The 22,634-nt window shown below is 36.5% G+C and overlaps 1 protein-coding gene across 2 annotated transcripts in view; it reads right to left on the reverse strand.

Moving 5' to 3' along the window:
• Positions 1-22,634, reverse strand: part of CPD (carboxypeptidase D) — a 56,083-nt gene that overhangs the window by 7,208 nt on the left and 26,241 nt on the right. Inside the window, exons 7-17 of one of the 2 annotated variants that reach the window (XM_081109549.1) lie at positions 21,343-21,510; positions 19,859-19,968; positions 13,465-13,567; positions 12,843-12,985; positions 11,373-11,542; positions 9,571-9,894; positions 7,032-7,227; positions 4,718-4,853; positions 3,189-3,320; positions 2,311-2,406; positions 2,141-2,205 (exon numbers count right to left, since the gene is read on the reverse strand). In XM_081109549.1, the coding sequence (XP_080965675.1) occupies positions 2,141-2,205; positions 2,311-2,406; positions 3,189-3,320; positions 4,718-4,853; positions 7,032-7,227; positions 9,571-9,894; positions 11,373-11,542; positions 12,843-12,985; positions 13,465-13,567; positions 19,859-19,968; positions 21,343-21,510 (1,643 nt within the window). Of the gene's footprint in view, positions 1-2,140; positions 2,407-3,188; positions 3,321-4,717; positions 4,854-7,031; positions 7,228-9,570; positions 9,895-11,372; positions 11,543-12,842; positions 12,986-13,464; positions 13,568-19,858; positions 19,969-21,342; positions 21,511-22,634 lie in introns of both variants that reach the window. The other variant, XM_081109548.1, reaches the window with a different exon arrangement.

Raw genomic sequence — 22,634 nt, forward strand, 5'->3', positions numbered from 1 at the left:
ATTTTCTGGTTGCATATGTGAAAATAATGACTGAGCTAACAACTCCTGACTAATTTGAAGTGGATAAAGTAAATTAAATTAAGATGGAAGCAATTAAAATGCTGTCAGAAAGAAATTAAAGAACACCTAAGTAAATGAAAAGACATACTGTGCTCATGGATAAGAAGACAATACTGTTGAGATGTCACCCAAAGTGATCTATAAATTCAACACAACCCCTAACAAAATTCAAACAGCCTTTCTATGCAGAAAAAGAAAAGACAATATTCAAATTCAAATAAAATTATAAAGAGCCTTCAATAGCCAAAAAAATCTTGGAAAATAATAAAGTTGGAGTACTCACATTTCCCAATTTCAAAACTTACTACAAAGCTACAGTAATCAAAACAGTGATACTTGCATAAGAAGAGATATATAGACTAATGGAATAGAAGTGAGAGTCCAGAAATAAGCCCATATATCTATGGTCAATTGATTTTTGACAAGGGTGCCAAGACCATTTAATGGGGAAAGAATAGTCTTTTCAACAAATGGTGCTCAAACAACTAGATTTCCACATACAAATAAATGAAATTGAACTCCTACTTCATATCATACACAAAAACCAACTCCCCCTGGTGTGCCTCAGCAGTTAGAGCATTGGCCCTCGAACCGAAGGGCCATTGGTCTGATTTCCGGTCAAGGACATGTACCTGGGTTGCAGGTTCGATCCGGCCCCAGTTGGGACACGTGCAGGAGGTGACCAATCGCTATGTCTCTCTCACATCAATGTTTCTCTCTCTCCTCTGTCTCTCTCCCTCTCCCTCTCCCTCCCTTCTTTCCACTCTCTGAAAAGCAATGGAACAAATACCCTTGGGTGAGGATGAACAACAAAACACACACATACTAAGAAGCACCACCAACTCAAATATAAAAGCTAAATCCATAAAACTCATTAGAAGAAAGCACAGGGGTAAATTTTCATGACCTTGGATTCTGCAATGAATTCTTAGCTATAACAACAGAAGCATGAGCAACAACAAAAAATAGTTAAATATGACAATCAAATTCAAAACCTTCTGTGCATCAAAGGGCATTATCAAGAAAGTGAAACAACATCCTGCAAATGGGACAAACTACTGACAAATCAAACATCTGATAAGGGTTTAATCCTAAGTATATAAAGAATTCTTATAATTCAACAACAAAAAGACAACCCAATTTTAAAATGGGCAATAGACTTGAATAGATTCTCCAAAGAAGATATGCAAATGGCTAATAAGCACATGAAAAGATGCTCAACATCATAAGTCATCTCAGAAAAGCAAATCAAAATTATAATGAGGTACTACTTCACACTTACTAGAATAGCTGTAATTTTAAAAATGGAAAATAAAAAGTATTGGCAAGGATGTGAATACATTGGAACCCTTCTACATTGCAGATAGGAATGTAAAACTGACTGATTTGGAACACAGTTTGGTAGTTCTTCAAAAAGTTAAACTTAGAATCCGAACACTAATTCCACTTCCAGGTATATACCCAAAAGAATTAAAAACATGGCTTCAAACAGATACTTGCACACAAATGTCCATTACACATTATTCTCAAGAGCCAAAAGGTGGAACAACACAAGTATCCATCAACAGATGAACTGATAAACAAATTGTGGTATGTACATACAATAGAACATTATTCAGCTATAAAAAGAATGGAGTACTAACACATACTATAAAATAAACATTATGTTAAGTGAAAAAAGCTAGACATGAAAAGACAAATATTATGTGATTCCACTTACATAAAATATCTAGACTAGGCACACACACATAGAGATAGAAAGTAGAAGTTAACAGGGGCTGGGTGGAACAAGGAGCTGTTGTTTAGTGGGTGTGGAGTTTCTGTTTGGGGTAATGGAAAAGTTGTGGAAATAAACCGTTTGGACTGATGGTTGCACAACATTGTAAATGTAATTAATGTCACTAAATTGTACAATTAAAAATTATAAAAATGGCAAAACACACACACACAAATGCTGTCAGATTAAATTGAAGGTTATGTCAAGAAACCCATGAAGCAGATGTCATTCATTTTGCTCATATCAGAACAGTCCATGGATAGTATTTATAATTCCATTCTCACTGTATTCTAGAAAGCATACCTTCATGCTGCCCAGGTGGCTGTGCCATTCTGCTCCACGCATTATTCCTCCTGGAATGTTCTCATCTATAAAAGCATTAAGAGATGTAGGATCAGCAAAACCATAAGGCAAGACTCCTTCCCTTGCCCAAAGCAGCAACAACAATAACAAGGGGTAGCGAAAATACCTACCTGACTTATTTGGGCAACTTGGCTGACCCAAGTGCATTGATGGATGATTATTTGCATAAAGCGATGCCAAATGCTTCAGAGTCTCTTTGTTTTCCACTACAAAGGAAAAATTCAGAAGTCAGTGGAGAAATCCAAAAGGGTTTTCTCCAAGTTCAACTTCATGGATACAAGTCGTCTTTCTCTCTTCCTTGCACTCCACTGAAGTTTATTGAGGAGTTATTAGAATTAATCATGTGGTTCTATTTAACCCAAAATAATCTGACTAAAAAGGCACACATCTTCCTTACATCGAAAGGTATTAATGGTTAGTTTAGCAAACAGGCTATACTACCAAAATAATGGCATGTTTGGTATGTTTTACTACATTTTTGGGCAACTATGACCTAATAATACTATTTCCTTGTAAGTTGCATTGAAAATGACACAAACTATCTCCATATACAATGGTCCTAAAGAAGCCATTGTTTAACATACCATAAGGTATAACTAGTCAACCAAGTTAAAAGCAGGGAAGGATAATTCTGTATTATTAATATTTGGTTACATATGAATTTCTTGAGGCAGGCATTGTGTCTTACTCACTTTTATATTCCCAATGTTACAGACATAATAACTGCTCAATACAGGCTTGTGGACTAAATTGAACAGATGTGACAAGATGGCTACACTCAACAAAGCTGGGCCATCATTAGATCTGACCTCTTTCTTACAAGGAACTGTTTGAACTGTTGATATATATACAATCATATCAGGCTGGTTATTTGCTCAGGGAGTGTGCTCAAATGCTCACCATTTAAAAATAAAAGTTAGAAGGGACATTACTTGGAATTTCCTATCGAAGTTCAAACACTATATATATAAAGTGACATTCTACATACCTGTTTGTACTGGCTTATCATATGGGTATGTGACCAGCACTGAACCGCCATCTAAGGCTACAGAAAGACTGAAGTCCTGTTTTTGAATCAAATTTTCAATGATGGCTTTAGTCTCAGGCTGGGAAGCATTACCTAAAAAAGTAAAAGGTAAAATATCAAATAAGTTTTAAAAGTTTAGTATGAGTAATTAAGAAAGTATTCGCTACTTGAACACAATCAGAAGGCTAACATAAAATCTGTAGTAAATACTTTTTTACTCCATAAGCCACTATTTCAAGCAAGAAGGATACATTATAAAAGGTAGGTTATTTTGAGTTTATGTACTGCAAGGTAATTGTGCAAAGATTAATGACTCTAAGCAAGTTTAAGAAAATTCTTACTGAAAACAAAAAGGGAAGAATATATATCTTTCTTTAAAAAATAATGTAGGAAGGCCCTGGCCAGGTGGCTCAGTTGGGTGGGAGCATTGTCCTGTGCACCAAAAGCTGGTAGGTCTGACTCCTCGTTGGGGCGCATACAGGAGGCAATCAACCTATGTTTCTCTCTCACATCAACGTGCGCTCTCTTTCTCTTTCTTCTTTCCTCTCTCTAAAATCAATAAAAGCATATCCTTGGATGAGGATTAAAAGTATATATATAAATGAATGAATAAATAAATAATCTAGGGAATATATAACCTATCTTTGAAGGAAAATAAGATTTTCACGCTGAGACCGGTTTGGCTCAGTGGATAGAGCGTTGGCCTGCGGACTGAAAGGTCCCAGGTTCGATTCCGGTCAAGGGCATGTACCTGGGTTGCGGGCACATCCCCAGTGGGGGATGTGCAGGAGGCGGCTGATCGGTGTTTCTCTCTTATCGATGTTTCTGACTCTCTATCTCTCTCCCTTCCTCTCTGTAAAAAGAAATCAATAAAATATATTTAAAAAAAAAAAAAAGATTTTCAGAAAGCAGGGTGTTTTTGCAGCATTGTTTACACAGTCAAAGAATTAAAACGAAACTAAATGTTTAATGTTTGGTTGAATGAAATAGAGTACTGCCACACATCAATGCCATATTAAGATGCCTTAGTAAGAATGTTAGAGATGTGTAAGTACTGAAATGGAAAGATGTCAGTGATGTATTCAATACAAACTATTGCAGAACAATAAGTATAATAGATGACCCTACGTCAATAAGAAAGAAACAGGCCCCTCCAAACCAACATACACATATCACATGCACGTGTATGTGTGTGTATCTGTGCACACACATATGTGGGAGGGCAGAGAGAGATCATTAACATCTCTGTATGAATAGTGATGGAACCCCCCAATATTATTAATTGCATTTCTAAGAAAAAACTTGAATTACTTTTGCAAATTATAAAGGAGGAAAATTTGAAAATATTTGCAGATGTATTTATACCTTTTATCTACCACCTAGAAAAAAGTACCCAGATGCTCATATGCAAAATAGGATCAACTGATCTCCTAGCAAAGAGAAAAAGAATTATCTGCAAAGTACTTTAATAGCCTAAAAATTAGTCTTACTTGTAAAGTCTGTATCCAGGTCTTTGTCACGAGCATTTGTTTGTCCTATCTTTGAAGTACAGTCTTTCTCTTGTGCTCTCTCTCGCCCATCTGGATTTAGAGAAGGGACAATCACAATTCTAGTCCTGTCTATCAACTAAAACAGAAACAGAAGTCAATGAATTTATTAGCTATATGTGGAATCAAAAGGTACCTACCAACATGCCTCAAGTGGAAAATCTTTATTGTTTGGTTTAAACACAGATTTAAATGGCAGAACTAAAAAATAAAAATAATCTCTTGCTTCAAGTACATTAAAAACAACAACAAAAACCTACCATAGAACTAATATTCACAGAGACATCCTGATGATTTACAACAAGGATCAGAGATTACTGTCTGCAGGCTAAATCCAGCCTGTTATTTGCTATTATAAAGTTTTATTGGTACATAGTCATGCCCAGGCTATAACACTTTTTGTGCTGCAACTGTCAAGCTGAGTAATTGTAACAGAACATTTGTCCCACAAAGCCTGAAATATATACCATGTGGCCCTTTGTAGAAAAAGTTTGATAACTGCTGGCTTAAATCAATAATACTGGTAAGGCTGTATTTTCCAGATTAAAAACTGATATGTATAATCTGACAAATGGTAATGTATGTCTGGAAACAACGAGACAAAAGAGTTGAAACAGTATGTCAAAAAAAAAAAAAAGGTAGTAGGTTATTTGTCTTACCCACAATAATTTCTTCTCCAGGTAATTTACAGGCATCGATAGCTACATATGTGGCATGAACTAATTTCTGATATATTTCATCCCATATATTTCTCATAGTAAATTCCTGATTTATTTATTCTGTTAAAATAGTCTATAGGTTGAAAATATTTGAGACCCTTTAATTAATTGGTTCTTAAGTCTCTCCTCTGGGGAGATATTTTTCTGAAGTACACATATTTTAGCTTCACCACAGGTCTCTGGCTATGTGTATACTTTCTTGAACTTGCCAGATAATTCTGACCTGTAGCTCAAGACAAATGACAATCTAAAGGGATCTAGAGTTCAAGCCCAATAAGACCAGTGAGGAAAATTCTCATAAACCATGTGTTTTGAAATTCCTGGTAGGTGTTTTACCTAGGGCTATATACATATAGTCTCTTATAATCATAAGATCAGTAGGTAGCAACTCTGCCCAAATATTAGACTGTTAGTAGCATTTCAAGGAATACTGATGCCTCTGGGGGGTAAGGCCCAGTCACTGCTTATTTTCAAAAACGTTCCCAGATGTTTCTAATGTGTAGCCAGGGTTAAGAATCACTGTCTTACGTATTCTTCCATTTTAAAAAGAACAAAAAATGTTTTGAGATACTCCTTGCAACTCATATGAAAAAGTCAATGGAATTTACTTTGCCTAAGATTGTAAAATACTTTTTGATCAAGTCTGATATAAATCAATCTCACCTAATCCCAGTTTCTTTCTGATCCTAATCATGACATCAATTCTTTCCAAAATCTTTTAGGGGAGGCAGTTTGGTATAACAAAACAACACAATCCATTTTACCACTTACTAGCTGTCTGTTTTCATATGTGTAAAAAGGAGGTAACATCATTAGAGGGTTGGTGATTAAATTATGGTGGATGTAAAGTACTTGGTATAGAATCTGGCAGACAGCAGGTATTAAACAAATATTAGTTCCTTTCTCCTTTCCTAAGTTCTATACAGACAGTGCCAATTAGTGAGTGTTCTAGTAGGATGCACACCCTTTCCTTCAATTCTCTCAGACAACACAGAACGAGCTTGCTTAATCATATGTGACTAAGCCTATGAGTCAAAGTTCTTTTTTGTTGTCATGGATGGTTAAAGTGGATAATGCCATATTACTTTTTTCTGAACTCTCTAGACCCCCAAGATGTCCAATAATTTTGCATTTATTACATAAAAAGAAAAAGGAAAACTACTGTCTTTCACTTCACTTTTCACTGTGGTTTCCTAGTTATAAGTAACTAGGAATGAAAGTCCCTCAAGTTAGAATATACAAAACTGTAAGTACAGATTGGAACAATAACTTGACTATTAAATAAAGGAGTAGAGGACTGAATGAAAATCTATGGCTCTTAATTGTAGCCAAAGAAATATAATAGAAAGGCATATTAACAATGAGTATATACAAAGGTGGTCCATTTTTAAAGAGTAAAATTTATAATGCACACTAAAAGTGCCTCTGTGTAAAATCTTAACAAGAAATTAAAATTTCAAAATGATGCCTCGATATCAAAGTTTACTACCACTGAGCTTTTTCCTTTTAAAACATGTCAAAACAGGCTATTCTCTTACTTGGGTAATAGCAGGGTTCCTTTTGTAGTTTAGGCAAAGAAATTCTGCCAGAGCCAAAAGCAGTTCAGTTCCAACTGGAGCATTTCCATGGATACCAGCAACAAAACGAATCTTTGGTTCTTCAGGCTCAGATACATTGGGCTTATTGGATATTTCAAGGGACCATATTTGACGATATTCAGCACTCTGTCCCAAACTTTCAAAAACCAAGAAACAAAAATTCATCAAGTAAGCAAACATTATATAGTATTAATGTTGACATAAAAAATTTTAAAACAAAAAATGAAAACTAAACAAGTTTTTTAAAAATAAGTCATTGTGCCAGAAGACTTTAAGAAAATTAGTTTTATTTCACTTAGCATAATTCTCCCCAGGGCCCTCCAGCTGTCTCAGAGGCTAAGCCAGTCAGAGAAAGGCAAATATCACATGATCTCACTCATATGTGGAATCTAATGAACAAAATAAACTGATGAACAAAATAGATCCAGAGACACAGAAGCATGGAACAGACTGTTGAGTTTCAGAGGGAAGGCAGGGATGGGTGGGTGGAAAGAAATCAACTAAAGAACTTGTATGCATATATTCATAACCATGGCCACAGACAATAGGGTGGTGAAGGCCTGGGGTTGGCTAGATGGGTCAATGAGGGGAAAAAGGGAACATATGTAATACTTTCAACAATAATTTTTTTTTTTAAATTTAGTTTTTTTGACCAAAGAGAAGTGACAAAAGATTATGATTTAGATTGGCATTCCTCCAAATCCAGTCATTCTCGTATCATTTTCATAATACCTGTTCTATCCTCTACAACCTACACTAATATTTAGTTAGCATATGTCTTTTCAACTGACTCACTTAGAAAAATATAAATATAGACAAATGTAGAGAATCTTTTAAAAATCTGAATTAATTTAGATACTTTATTCTTTACTATAAATGTAATACCAGTATCACAGTAAAAATGATTTAAAATGCTCTGCTTGCCTAAGAACTCTGATATTAAGGCCTGCTTTCTTTGGTACAATGGGAGATTTAGTCAGATAGAAAAGTATATTCACATTAAATTGAGAAGGATTAATAAATAGGAAAATTATTACTTTATGACAACGCTTTTCAATGGTACTTAGCACCGTTGGTGGACCACCTAAAACTCTCTCGTGGCCCACCATTGGCAGGTGTTGCATATTTGGGGGGACATAATTAACTAAAAAGTTATCTTGAATTGGAAGGTTAAAAAAAACTTAAATGACTAAGTAAATGGAGAGCAAAATAAGTTCCCATTTTTTTAAATTTTAAAACAAGAAAGCCTATAATCTCTATATGGCTCTAAGATGACAATATTAAAACCTAAACTGGGCAGTAATGTTCAAGAATCAGTTGAGGAATAGAGATACTGGATATTGCCAAAGTAAATATCACTCTTTGCATCTATGAACCTATCAACCAGTATTTGAGCAAATAAATTTGCTGGTAAAATTAAAAGGACCAATGAAGAAAAACAAAGTAAAGAAGTAAAAAGCTAGATAATATTCATTAGGCATGTAGCAGAGAACTATAAGCTCAGAGCAACATGTAAAGTAAGGCCCTCAACAGGCAAATAATGAAAAATCAATAAATCAAGGAAATAATTTTGGAGTAACTATAACAAGAGCTTCAGAGGATTTATAATGAAACAGTGAAAGTGAGATAGAGAAACTCCAGAAAGTGAAGGTAAACGCTGTCTCAGCCATCAGTTTTACATAAGCCAGTGCTGCATATTTTCTTGAGACCATCAGTCAATCACATATGTCCTTAAGTGGGATTAGCAACTGTTCAACTGTGAATAGATTGATCAGAGTAGCGATTTTCAATCTTTTCCATCCCATGGCACACGCAAAAATATATTTTATTTTTTGCCAATCTGACCAAAAAAAAAGGTATGATTATAATTCATTCACACTGGATGGGTATTGTTGTGTTGGCTGTTACTTTTTTCTTTGACAATCTGAGGGAAAAGAGGTCAGTGACTCTGAATAAACAGTCAGGTACTGCATTCTTTAAAAATGCTTGCAGTATACTGGCTGAAAATCATTGGACTAGAGTACAGAAAATGACAGCAACCAGGCTTCCTTTTCTAATTTGAAAAAAGAATGATCCCTGACAGGTGAGCTCACAGTTCCAAATATGCCCCTTTCCCCAGTAAAATAAAACACACTAAGTAATAAGTAGTCAGAACATGAATCTGCAGCTAAGAAGGGAAAAGGGGTTTGAAATCAGTCAAAGCAATCATTAGAAAGAGGGATTTCACATTTCCTGGAGGCACAAGACATACATTGTTAATCTAAGCAGTAGTTCGCCAATGTTCCTCATAAGTTTCCAAGATTCATTGTTAGGAAGCTCTCCAAGCAAATATGTTTCAAAATAAGTGAACTCTAACTCTCTGTACATTCAGCTCCCAAATAAATTATAGGAACCATTCAACATAGTCTATGCTGAATGTAACTTCTTAAAAAAAAAAAGGAAAGAAAGAAAGAAAAAGCAATAAGAAGGTGACACTTACTTGCTAAGATTTGTAATATGTGGATAGTTCATCACAAGTCCTCTTAGAAACTCTGATAAATCTTTGTATGAATGGTATCGATAAAGAGCCAGATTTGAGGAGGAGCGTAAAATGAGGCCTTCCAAACCATTCTCAGCTGAAAGGTCTTTAATTAAAGTTTCAAATGCTTTGGTAGTTGGATCACTGGCATCATCAGTGTTGGTTCTACCTCCCTTTCCTTTCTTTGATTCAATGTTTGAATCTGGTGAAGATCGAACAAGTGTGAAGTTGACCTGAACAGCACCTTCACTCTTCACGGTCACGTTCTTGGTAACTGGATTATACCTGTGGGAAGGGAGACAGAGCTGAGCCCCACTTCTGCAGCTGGAGCACACCAGCCCAGGGGGAACGGTGTGTGCACATGGCATGGGAACCCTTGAGATAAACGTGGTGCATCTTTCTGAAAGAGTCAAATTTTTAACTTTGTGATACATTTAATATTTATTTTAAACATTAAACAAAGAACAGAGATGGGTAGACTGTAAAATATAAGTGATATTTTAAGTTAAATATATGACTTCAAAAGTAAGTTTGTACTTGCAGTGGATACCCCCATGTCTCCTGGGATCTGAGTTCACTTTTCTGTTATCAGGACATATGGTTGGGAAAGTTTGAGAAGTACAAACTTAGGACATTATCTACCAAATACATCATTCTTGCCCCATTTTTCAGATACCTGCTGCTTTAGTTTTTCCAATACTATACCAAAAAGGAAGAAAAACAGAAAAGACCTCATTACTCATTAGTGGAAAGTTTAATCCATCAATTTGTGGGCCACTAGATATTTGAAAATCATTTTTTTTTAAAAAGGTAAAGGCTCTGGCCAGTTTTTCTCAGGGTTAGAGCATTGGCCAAGGACTAAAGGGTCACAGGTTTGATTCCTGGTCAAGGGCACAAGGGCACGTACCTTGGTTGCAGGTTCCCCAACCCTCGTCGGGGCACATGTAGGAGGCAACCAATCAATGTGTCTCTCACATAGATGTTTCTCTCTCTCTTTCCTACTAGCTATCTCATTGAAGTAAGAGTTATCCTTACTTCAATGAGATAGCTAGTAAGGGGAGGGGAAAATATCCCTGGTAACATCTACATTTATAAAAACATAAAAAAATGACTAGAAGGTAAAAATTTTAAATTTCAGATTAAATAGGTGTTTCCAGTTCTAAGCTATTTGTAAAGGAGGGGGAAATAAAAAAAAAACTATTTTTTTTTAAAGAAAATACAAGTCAAGTTCATTTTCTATTTTTAAGTAAATGTATCTTTATGGAAAGAAAACCTATAAAAAGATACAAATGGTCTTTTTAAGAGAATTTACAATAAGAGAGAAAATGTTACCGAAGCAATAAGGCATTAAATGTACAATAAAAAATGTTTGTCTATGAAAGAGTATTTATTGGAAATGATACAAGTATGCAGCAGAACAGGAATATTTTTTTCCCAACTAACAGGTACTTCCCAGAATAGTTACTGATAGTGAAGGAAATCACTTACTATGGCTTTACACCTGGAAGGGGGAAGGTGATCTGAGAGGGGGAGGTGATCTGATGCACTGTTCAAGGTGCATAATTTCACAAAATCCCTACATCTGATAGTTTGTATACTCACTTTGCAACCAGAGGAGAGTCAAATGTGTAACCAGCTCTAAACTTCCCAGCGTTAAACCCAAGGCTGCTTAACTCTTTAGGGCTTTCTGGCAATAACCTTCCAGATGGAATTATGTTTGTCTTATTCCCAAGCGCTCAATTTCAAAGTATTCAGTCACTCACCCTTGAGCAGATGCTGTGATTTTATAAGTCCCTGGAACCAAGAGACGCCAGTAATCTCCAGTTTTGTAAGTAGTTACTGGGTGATTGATTTCAGCAACACTAATGGTGGCATTTAATATACCTCTGCCATCCGTGGCATCTAGGACAAATCCTTTGACACCCTGATGAACCTGGATAAAGTACAAAGACACCAAGATCATTAACTATTATTATTATTTTGGGAGCTCATACTCAAAATAACAGATAGTTAATAATGTAAACATGGGGAACAAAAAGGAATTTGGGAGTTCAGAGTAAAGCTAAATGTAAACGCTTATTAAACAAAATATGTTAGTTTCTGAAAGGCTAATTTTTCATAAGCTAGGGTTTGTTTTTATCACAAGGATTATAAAATACGGCGTTCAAACTTTTGCACATCTGACAATTTTAGAATATAAGACATTCTGCAAGAAAACTGACCTGGCTTCTTTAAAAGAAAAATGTTTTTTGTAAAAAATAGGACTAGTCTAAAGAGAGTAAAAGATGTAATAATCAAATGCAATACATGAAACATGACCTTGGCTCTAAAATACAGCTATAAAAAGATGTTTTGGGAAAAAGAAGGGGAAATTTAGATAGCATTAGGTAATATTAGGGAATTACTGTTAATTATCTTATATGAGATAATGGCATTTGGGGATGGCATATAGGAGAATATCCTTATTTTTAGAAGATGCATTCTGAAATACTTAGGTGTAAAATTAACAGCTGTAATTTACATTGAAATAGTTCAGCAAAAATGTGTGTGTATAATTTAAATAAAGCAAATACAGAAAAATGTTAAAAATTATTAAATCCAAGTGAAGGAATAAGTGTTTATTGTGTTTGTTGTATAACTTTTTTGTATATTCAAAATTTTTTAGAATAAAATGTTTTTAAAAATTAGTATGCAAACTCAGAGCCTTTATATCATTACACTCAGCAAAAAAAAAAAAAAAAAATAAAGCAGAAAGTACTGGCACAAAGTATGTTAAATTATCCTAATAATTAATTAACCATTATTAGCATATTTATTATAGTCTTTACCTATTGGCCACCATGCATATTAAAACTAAAGGAAAATCATTTCACACTAAACCACTGACAAAAATAAAAAGAATAAAAGGATTTACCTCACAGCCCATCTTCCTATCACTTGACAAATGCTTACATGTGTATCCAATTAATGCTAGCCTTTTATAAAGACTGGGTAAAAAGTGATCACTAGTCATTAAGAGCAAAAATCACTACATTGTTTAGTCATTTTCAACTCTTTTCCATTCATACAAATTAAATTCATTTCCATCCATGAATTTGCTAGATAAATGTACTAAAACCTGAATAAGCCAAACTGGAATTCAAAAGGGTGTATTTTTAAAAATCACTGCATGAAAACCACATGTATCTTCTTGTTTTTGGGAGAAATTCCATACTTTGCTCGTGAGTACTCACCTGTTTCATAAATTGGATTAGAGATCTTCGATTCTGTTCCCAAAATTTTGGCAGATCCTTCTCAAAAGGGTATTTCACACAACCTAATTCAATAGTCACTTCAAAGCAATTTGTTTGTAAATAGTTCCAGTCCTGCATACCACCTAAAGGATAAAAAAATTAAAATCAGTCACTCCGAAGAAATTCTAACTAATTCAGATCCCAAAAGGTAAGCAACATTCCCAGTGAAAAACCAAATTCATCTTTTCTCAGCATTGGTTGAAAAGCAATTAATGTGTTCATTTGAGAGCTGTTTGATGCTTGTGGTACAGGTAAAACACTTGTACTTTCATGTTCACGAATTCAAGTGCAGCTTACCCTTGTCTTATTAGCATTTCTAAGGCTCTTTGTAATAGTCAGAGGCAAAAACATAACACTTTTATCAAGTTTTAGTGCATTATTTTTATTCAATGTGCACCAAATGTAAAAACACTTGAAAAGGTTATTTGAATTATTTTAAACTAAACAATATCTTTAAAATAATGAGTCTTTCTCAAAATTAAAAAATTAGTAACAAGAAGCATTACTCAGGGAAACAGAAAATCCATCAAATTATATGACCTTAATATAAACGAATGTTTACCTGGAACACTATACCAATTAGCTCCATTTGTTATTCCATGAGGAAAGTATTCATTAGGGTATATATTCTTGCAAGGTCTACCTTGAAACATCTGGGAATTTTCCTGAGGGGGGGAAACAGAATCTTTATTTGTATTTCTTTGTATCTGTATCAAAAAAATCACAGGTAGGATAAGGAAAAATAAAAGCAGTTATTTAATAAGATGTATGTGGGGCTTAAAGATACATAAAGCCAAGGGAAGCAATGAGGCTTTTCAATGCATAGATGTCAATACCATTTAAATTTTTAAAACATATTTCATTATCTATTTTTTAATCAAAATTAAATATGCTTTGTAAAAAAATTGGACTTTATTTCTCACTCACAACTATTTAAACCAACCCAACTACTCTTTTAAAAAAAACTTTAAAAAACCCACACCTGTTCATATTCATACTTTCATTTCATGTTTTAAAGAATCTTAAAGTCCAGAAAAGATAATTCACATACAACATGCAGTAGGCAGCTTTCTCTGACTTTGAGGGGGACTGAGATGGCTCCTCTATGCTTTGACTGCACTCTGTGCAATTACCTTTTCCTGTTAAAACTGGTTACAACTATTGTCTTCTAAAGAAAAGATACTACTCCTCAAAACAGCTGTCTTAAAAAGAAAATATATATATATATATATATATATATATATATATATGTATATGTTTTTATTATTTTTAGAGGGATAGGAGGGAGGGAAGAGAAAGAACAAGAAACATCGATGGGCTGCCTCCTGCACGCCCCCATACTGGGGATTGAGCCCACAACCCATTAAATTGTCTTGGTGCCCTTTGTGAAAAGAAAAAAATCAATTGACCATAACTGTAAGAATTATTTCTGGACTCTCAACTCTATTTCACAGTATCTTAATTACTGTAGTTTTGTAGTAAGTTTGAAATTGGGAAGTAGAAGGCTTTTAACTTTTGTAATTCTTCATTTTGGAGAGAACTTTGTCTTTTTCTTCCATTTCTTTCCTAAGTTCTATCAATTCTTCCTTATTCCTGTTTCTTTTTTTCCTGCTTTCATTTTTCAAATACAGGAGCCTACATGGTTTTCCCTATTCTCAGTGTGTATCTGGGTATATTTAATCTGTTTAGAGTACAGACTTAGTTTTCCTTCTGCCGCTTGATTGTTTTTTTTGGTGGTGGTAAGGTTTCCTCAAGTGGTAAGTATGAAGTTTCATATCCTGCTTTTCTGCAATAGTTCTCCATTCAGGTTCATTTTTATGATATTGGGCTGTTTTGCATGATTCCTGGTTAACGGTACCCTTTTCTGTCAGTCTAGCAGTCGAGGTACTGTAGTGTGTGTGTTTGTTTTTTTGTTTATTTGCCTTGGTGTAAGGATGGAGTTGCAAGTCCTCTGATTTTATGATTCTTCTCTATCTTGGTCAACCCTACATTTCCCCTTTTTTCTTTTATATATTTTTTATTTTCACCTTTACTATTCAATTGCCAAAGAGCACATCTTCATTTCATTTTGCCTTTCTCCCTCAGAAGCTATGAGTGGAAAGATTTCCCTTTAAATTGTGCATATCCTTTTATTTATTTATTTATTTATTTATTTATTTATTTATTTATTTATTTTAAAAATATATTTTATTGATTTTTTACAGAGAGGAAGGGAGAGAGATAGTTAGAAACATCGATGAGAGAGAAACATCGATCAGCCGCCTCCTGCACATCTCCCACTGGGGATGTGCCCGCAACCCAGGTACATGCCCTTGACCAGAATCAAACCTGGGACCCTTCAGTCCGCAGGCCGACGCTCTATCCACTGAGCCAAACCGGTTTCGGCTGTGCATATCCTTTAAAATCACACCAGATCTTTTAAGTTGTACTTTGAAATCTCATCCTTGTATTCCATTGCTCTCATCTGCCCAGTTACTTTTTTAATATTTTCAGATTTAGGGTGTATTTAATGTTTTGTGGTCATTCCAAATCACCTTTAGTCCTGCCCTTCATTAACTCCTCTCCTCTGACTTCACAGATTCTCTTGGTTTGCTTTTCCTTAAGCCTTGTGGTGGGGCAAAGGTGGGCTGGGCACATGTTAATCGTGACAGATCACAACCAAGAGAAAGGAGGCTGTGAGTAAAGACTGAGGATTTTAATGATCACCTCTCTCATTTACAACAGAAAAAAATAAGGACAATGATATTCTAGAAGAGGCAGGTGTGGTAGGACCAAGTAATGGGGGAGAATATGGGTAAGACACAGATAAATATGAATCTGAATGAAATCACATCATGTTAAAGTTCTACTATACTTCAAAGCAAAGTGATCGACTGGGTCTAAGAGGAGTAAAGCTGGGCTTAGGAGGCTGAAGTAGAGGATAAAGGCTTAGAATCAAATGAGCCAGGGAGTCACGTAGCAAAACATGAAATGTTGCCAAGTAAAAGTGAGTGCTCAGCTGAAGTTAGAGAGCATACATATGTAATGTAGTCAATGGCCATGACTGCACGACATTTCTGGACTATACTTGGAATACTGGAATGGAAAAGAGATATGGTGATAATTACTACGGATTGGCAAGGCAGATATGTCAAAAGGGTATAAAACATCCTAAGGTGTAAGAGTACTACTGAAAGGTATGTCAGTGGGTCTTGGCTAAGTAGAAAACAAACAAATCAAAGAATTAAAGGCCAAAGAACATTTAAAAAGACTAAGAAACTAGAATTCACAATGAGGGTAAAGAGTGGGATTCTAAGAATAGGCACAGAATGTGACAGGGACATGTGCAAAATCTGACCACATTAATTTTATGATTTTGGTATCCAATTCTCCTCATAATTCCATGTGCATCCCTCTAAAAATGCTGTGCCCAAAATAATAAATGTACGCCCCTGTTAGAAACTCTGCACACTCTCACAAGGTCTATATGTAGAGAATGAGTGTGGGAAAGTGGAATGATGAAAGGCTGTGATTAGAGGACACAGAGTTGTAGTAATAGTCTTCATTATCTATAACCAATAAAGTCAGACTATCAGTAGTAAGATCAAAAATTGAAATAAAAGTCATTCCAAGTCCCAACTTTTAACATTTTCAAATAATAGTTTTTAAATTAGCCAAAACCGGTTTGGCTCAGTGGATAGAGCGTCGGCCTGCGGACTGAAAGGTCCCGGGTTCGATTCCGGTCAAGGGCATGTACCTTGGTTGCAGGCACATCCCCAGTGGGAGATGTGCAAGAGGCAGCTGGTCGATGTTTCTCTCTCATCGATGTTTCTAACTCTCTATCTCTCTCTCTTCCTCTCTGTGAAAAATCAATAAAATATATTTAAAAAAAAATAGTTTTTAAATTAAACACACAGAGAGAAACTAAGATGGCGGCATAGATAAACACCGGGAAATAGTCGCCTCCCACAGCAATTGAAAATTATCCCAAAGGACGGAGCAAACATCGTCCAGAAAAACAGGAAGGCTGGCTGAGTGTAATTTCTACAACTAGAAGAAAAGAAAAGCACGCTGAGAGCCAGAGGAGCTGCGGAGGCTGAGTGCAGAGGTACGGCGGTGGCTCGCGTGCGTGGAAAGGGGGTGGCACCTGAGGACACGGCTGTCTTTTTGAATCACAAGCTCCCGACTGCTCTGATCTCCGGTTCTGGGAAGTCTCTGGGAACCCAGGACACATACGGGGAGAGGCTGCTCTCTCAGGCGGCAGCGGGCGAACTTGAGGGCGGATTTCCCTCAGAGGTGCTTGCAGCCGTTACCGGGACACTGAGACGCGCGACTCCGGGCACGGAGAATCAGCCATTGCTTCTTTCTCCGCCCTTTTGACTCCCTGAGACCCCGCCCCACCCAGGCTGCAGCAGAGGCTTTTGCATGTGAATGTACCTAACTATAGCCCAGCCAAGCAGACCCGGAACTTCCAAGAGAAGGCCCAAGGCCCCGCAGCGGCTTGCATTGCTTCACAGCTGAGCCTCTTCCTGGCCCCGGCTGTGAGGCCTCAGGCAGGGGCTGAATTAGCACCTCCTTAGATCCAGGAGCCACTGTACCCAGTGGTCAGAGGAGGACCATTCTCCCACTTCAGACACAGCTGCTTCCCACAGCCAATTGGCCTGGAGGTCAATTCCTCCCAGTGATCCTACATCAACCAAGGCACCAAGAGTGCACCAAGAGTGTCCACCCCAGGTAACTGGGGAGGCTGAGCTACTGGGCCCTACAGGACACCTGGCGCGCAGGGCTACTCTATCAACACAGGGAAGCAGCCAAAATGCGGAGACAAAGAAACAGGTCACAAATGGCAGAAACGGAGGAAAGCAAACGACTGGATATAGAGTTCAAGGCCACGTTTATAAGGTTTTTTAAGAATTTTATGGAAACCGCCGATAAATTTAATGAATCCCTCAAGGAGTATAGTGAGACCATGGAGGACATGAAAAAGGACCAACTAGAAATTAAGCATACACTGGCTGAAATAAAGAATAATTTACAGAGCTCCAACAGCAGACAAGAGGATCCCAAGAATCAAGTCAAATATTTGAAATACAAAGAAACAAAAAATACCCAACCGAAAAAGAAAAAAGAAAAGAGATTCAAAAAATATGAAGATAGTGTGAGGAACCTCTGGGACAACTTCAAGCGTACCAACATCAGAATTATAGGGGTACCAGAAGGAGAGAGAGGGCAAGATATTGAAAACCTTTTTGAAGAAATAATGACAGAAAACTTCCCCCACCTGGTGAAAGAAATGGACCTACAAGTCCAGGAAGCGCAGAGAACCCCAAACAAAAGGAATCCAAAGAGGACCACACCAAGACACATCATAATTAAAATGCCAAGAGCAAAAGATAAAGAGAGAATATTAAAAGCAGCAAGAGAAAGACAGTCAGTTACCTACAAGGGAGTACCCATCCGACTGTCAGCTGATTTCTCAACAGAAACCATGCAGGCCAGAAGAGAGTGGCAAGAAATATTCAAAGAGATGAATAGCAAGAACCTGCAACCAAGATTACTTTATCCAGCAAAGCTATCATTCAGAATGGAAGGTCAGATAAAGAGCTTCACGGATAAGAAAAAGCTGAAGGAGTTCATCACCACCAAACCAGCATTATATGAAATGCTGAAAGGTATTCTTTAAGAAGAGGAAGAAGAAAAAGGAACTCTTACCATTTGCCACAGCATCGATGGAACTGGAGAGCGGATAAATACCACAAGATCTCACTTATTTGTGGAATATAATGAACAACATAAACTGATGAACAAGGACTGATCCAGAGACGGAGGGGCTTTGATTGGACTGTCGGGCCTTGGAGGGAAGGTAGGGGAGGGTGGGGGCAAGGGGGAAGGATCAACCAAAGGACTTATATGCAAGCATATAGGCCTAACCAATGGACACGGACAACGGGGGGGTGAGGGGATGAGCGGGGGGGGGGGGGCGGTTGGGGGGTTGAGGGTACACATATGTAATATCTTAATCAATAAAAAAAATAAATAAATTAAAAAAAAAAATTAAACACACAAATATAACATTTCCGATTGTCAAAGTAATGTGTGTTCCCTATAGAAAGTTTAAAAAATACAGAAATTTCTACCGGCTTTCCTTTGTTATATGTTACTATAGACCAGGGGTGAGCAAACTTTTTGACTCGAGGGCCACAGTGGGTTCTTAAACTGGACCGGAGGGCCAGAACAAAAGCATGGATGGAGTGTTTGTGTGAACTAATATAAATTCAAAGTAAACATCATTACATAAAAGGGTACGGTCTTTTTTTTTTTTTTAGTTTTATTCATTTCAAACGGGCCGAAGGTTGACAATTTTTTTTTTCTGTAAAGGGCCAGATAGTGAAAATTCCAGGATTTATAGGCTCTAAAGTATCTGTTGCAACTATTCAAATATGCTCTGTTTCTACTGAGATGACCGCAGCATTTTTCTTCTTTAGTCTGTTAATATGGTGAATCAGACTGACTAATTTTCAAATGCTGCAATAGAAAGCAGCCATAGACAAAATGTAAAAGAATGGATGTAGCTGTGTGTCAATAAAAATTTATTTGTAAAAACAGGTGATGGGCTGGATTTGGCCCCAGACTGTAGTTTGTCAAACCCTGTTTTAGACTACTTTGCTAGTTTTATAACTTAAGTACTTATCAAATGAAATAAACTAGTATGCCCTATGTTCTAGGTACTGTGCTAAAAACCATAGATGGAAAGACATTATCTAAGCTTAAAGGCTAATAGGGAAAAACATTTAGTATGTTCAAACATTGGGTGGGAAACAGAGGAGAAAAACTAATAAGGTTGCCCAGAAGGAATCATGGAAAGCTTAACCTTCCAAGAAAGCACCCGGCCTGCGTCCTGCAGGACTTTGTTTTCATGCATTTTTTTAAATGACAGAATTAGTTGTATAGCACGTCATGTATAAGCACAAGCTTACCTTGGAATAAGAAAGTGCTATTTGCTGAAACACAGCATCATCAGGTGATTTACTGTATGTTGCGAACCCTTGTTCATCATCATCAAAAGGGTAGTTAACCACCAAAGAACCTGCCAGAGAAAAGAGGAAAATGTATCATGTAATCTGTTTCAAGATAAATCATTAACATAAAGTAAGCTTTTCACAATACTGCCAGAGACAGAAAACCAATACAATTTTCCAAAGCTAATTTAATAGAAATGAAAAATTTACTCATTTCCTCAATAGAAAAATCAAAGTAATAAGTAAAATATTAAATAGCTAGGCATGGCACTTAAAGCTTTCTTTCCTTAACTGGAAAGGTACTGGGAATTCACCTCAACTAATAGGTATAATTTACATGTCAGAACTGAAACCAGAAGTATACAGGCTTAATTTAAACAACTTTACTTTTATAATATTTAGGATCAGAAAAACTGAGCAAAATTTGAATATTTTCTCAGTAAAATTCAGATATTTACAAAGCTGTGAAATTTTAAAATAAGGAGGAATCCTTGGCTCCTTTCCTCAGCTGCCGGGTAAGGTGCTGGGTGCTTCTGAGGAAGCTAAGGCTGCACTGGTGTGAGGCCCTCACTTCATCAGGCTGCCCGCCAGCACTTGCCCAGCACACCCAGACCATGGCCTCCTTCTAGGAGCTTGTCTGCATCTATTCAGCCCTCAGCCCTCATCCTACACATTTTATTTGTCTACTCATCAGTAGATGGACATTTGGGTTGTTGGTCCTTTTTATTATTATAAGTAATGCTACTGTGAACATTCATGTACAAGTTTATGTGTAGACACAGGTTTTCAATTCTCTTGGGTACTGACACTGTCTCTCTTTTATTCACACAACCCTAGTTGGACGTTGTGATCATTTTTCATCTTGATCTTTCATCCTATTCAACTGATCAATTCCTGATGAATGATATGGACATGTATAAGCTCAGACAATACATGAGAATGAGGTCACTGTGCTGCAGTTAAATATATATAGTAAGTAATAGATAAGAAAATGTCAAAATTTAAACTTACATAAAAGAGTTTATTATTCAACTTTAGGGAGAAATAGGACTAAACATTTGGATCTGTTAGTGTTTTTTATAAATGACGAATGTTATCAAATTCCCAGTGAGAGGGGTAAATATAAAACACTTGTGAGGGATAAATATAAAGCACTTGAAGAACTGAGTGAGAGAAAAAAAAAAGAAGGGGAGGGAGAGGGAGAAAGAATTGGTGGGGAGAAAAGAGTATGGGAGGAGCGGGGAGAAAGGAAGGGGCAAAACAAGGTAGGAAATTGGCTTAAAAAGTTATGAAAGGGAACGTTATTATTGTCTGCCATAAAAGCAATAACAGTATACCCGTTTTAAGATAGCCTAAGACTTTATTAAATAGATAAAATTTCACCAGGATTTTTCAAATGCTCTCATCGAGACTTAATTAGTAGAATATCAAGTTGCTATTACCTCCATGCAGGTTTGCTGACAGCACAAATGGATAGGCCTTCATCCAGCTCATTACAGCAATGGTTTCTGGTTGGGTTGGATCTGTGATCTGAACAAACTGGTCTGGGAAATTTCGGTTCAAGTCAAAGTTGTTGCTGTTGTTTCTGCCAATTACACTTATTGAATCTCCTATATGATAAAGGATTCAAATTTAAGCCATGTTTCACTTACATTTTACACATACTGCTTCAGCTATCTTAACTCAAGGGTAAGTGTGAACACATCAGGCTTCACTATGACCAATCACACTATAATTAAAATTCACATCTTTTTTACATTATACATTTAAAAAATTCACCTCTTCCAAATCTTTTGAGCAGAGAGGTAAATCATTTTCTTTTCACTTCTGCCCTCTGGTCATACTTTGAGGGGAAAAACATCCAACTATACACATTATATTAAAGTATTACTCAATTGTCAACAATCCACATATAATGACATGATCACAATGTTGAGTGGGCATGACTGATCCCAGAGGGACTCTTATTGTGCAGGTATACAGGCCACTAAAACAGCACAAAGAAACAGACCATTTGAAAATAAGAAAATTGTGGATCGCATTGAAGTAATACAAAAAGGTAAAGTTAGTCAAGGATGTAGTTGGAAGTTTAACTGATGGGGGGAAAAGGGTTACACTTAAGCTTACTCCATTTTATTACGGGATGGGAGCCCTATTATTGTTGTTATAATGAGAAAATAGTGTAAGTGCATAAAGAAGACATATTGGAGGGCTTACTAGTAGTAAGTAGTTCCACTCCACCTTTCAGTAGGTCTCAAGGGAGGAATGTGAGAGGAATTTGTGAAGCTACAAAGGATGAGGTCCTTAGGGAGGGAATTTGAAATAACTATATATGAGAACCTGGTCGTTCAATAGTTGATTCAGGGTTCACTCAGTGAGAGCACTAAATCATGTGGCTGCATATTCATATCGTGGTACCTATGCTACGCACTGGTATCATTGTCTGGAAGGGACCACAGCTTGGGAGAGAAGGATTCTCACTCTCCTAGTGTTCTGCATAAGGCGGCCTGTGTAAGAAGTTGCTCTCCAGGCCCCAGGAGAGATGGGTTAGCCCAGAGGAGGCAAAGGAATGGGAAATTAATAACTTAGCAGATTTAGAACATGCATGGGAAGTAGAACTTGGACTCAAAAGATATTTGGTTTAAGTTTTCACTTATGAGATAAAGTTCCTGAAATAATTAAATGAGAATCAGTGTTAAAATGGAACAATTTGTAAAAATCTTAACTATTTTTA

The sequence above is a fragment of the Myotis nattereri genome (genome assembly GCF_964212035.1).
Source record: "Myotis nattereri genome assembly, chromosome: 16".
NCBI classification, from domain to species: Eukaryota; Metazoa; Chordata; class Mammalia; order Chiroptera; family Vespertilionidae; genus Myotis; species Myotis nattereri.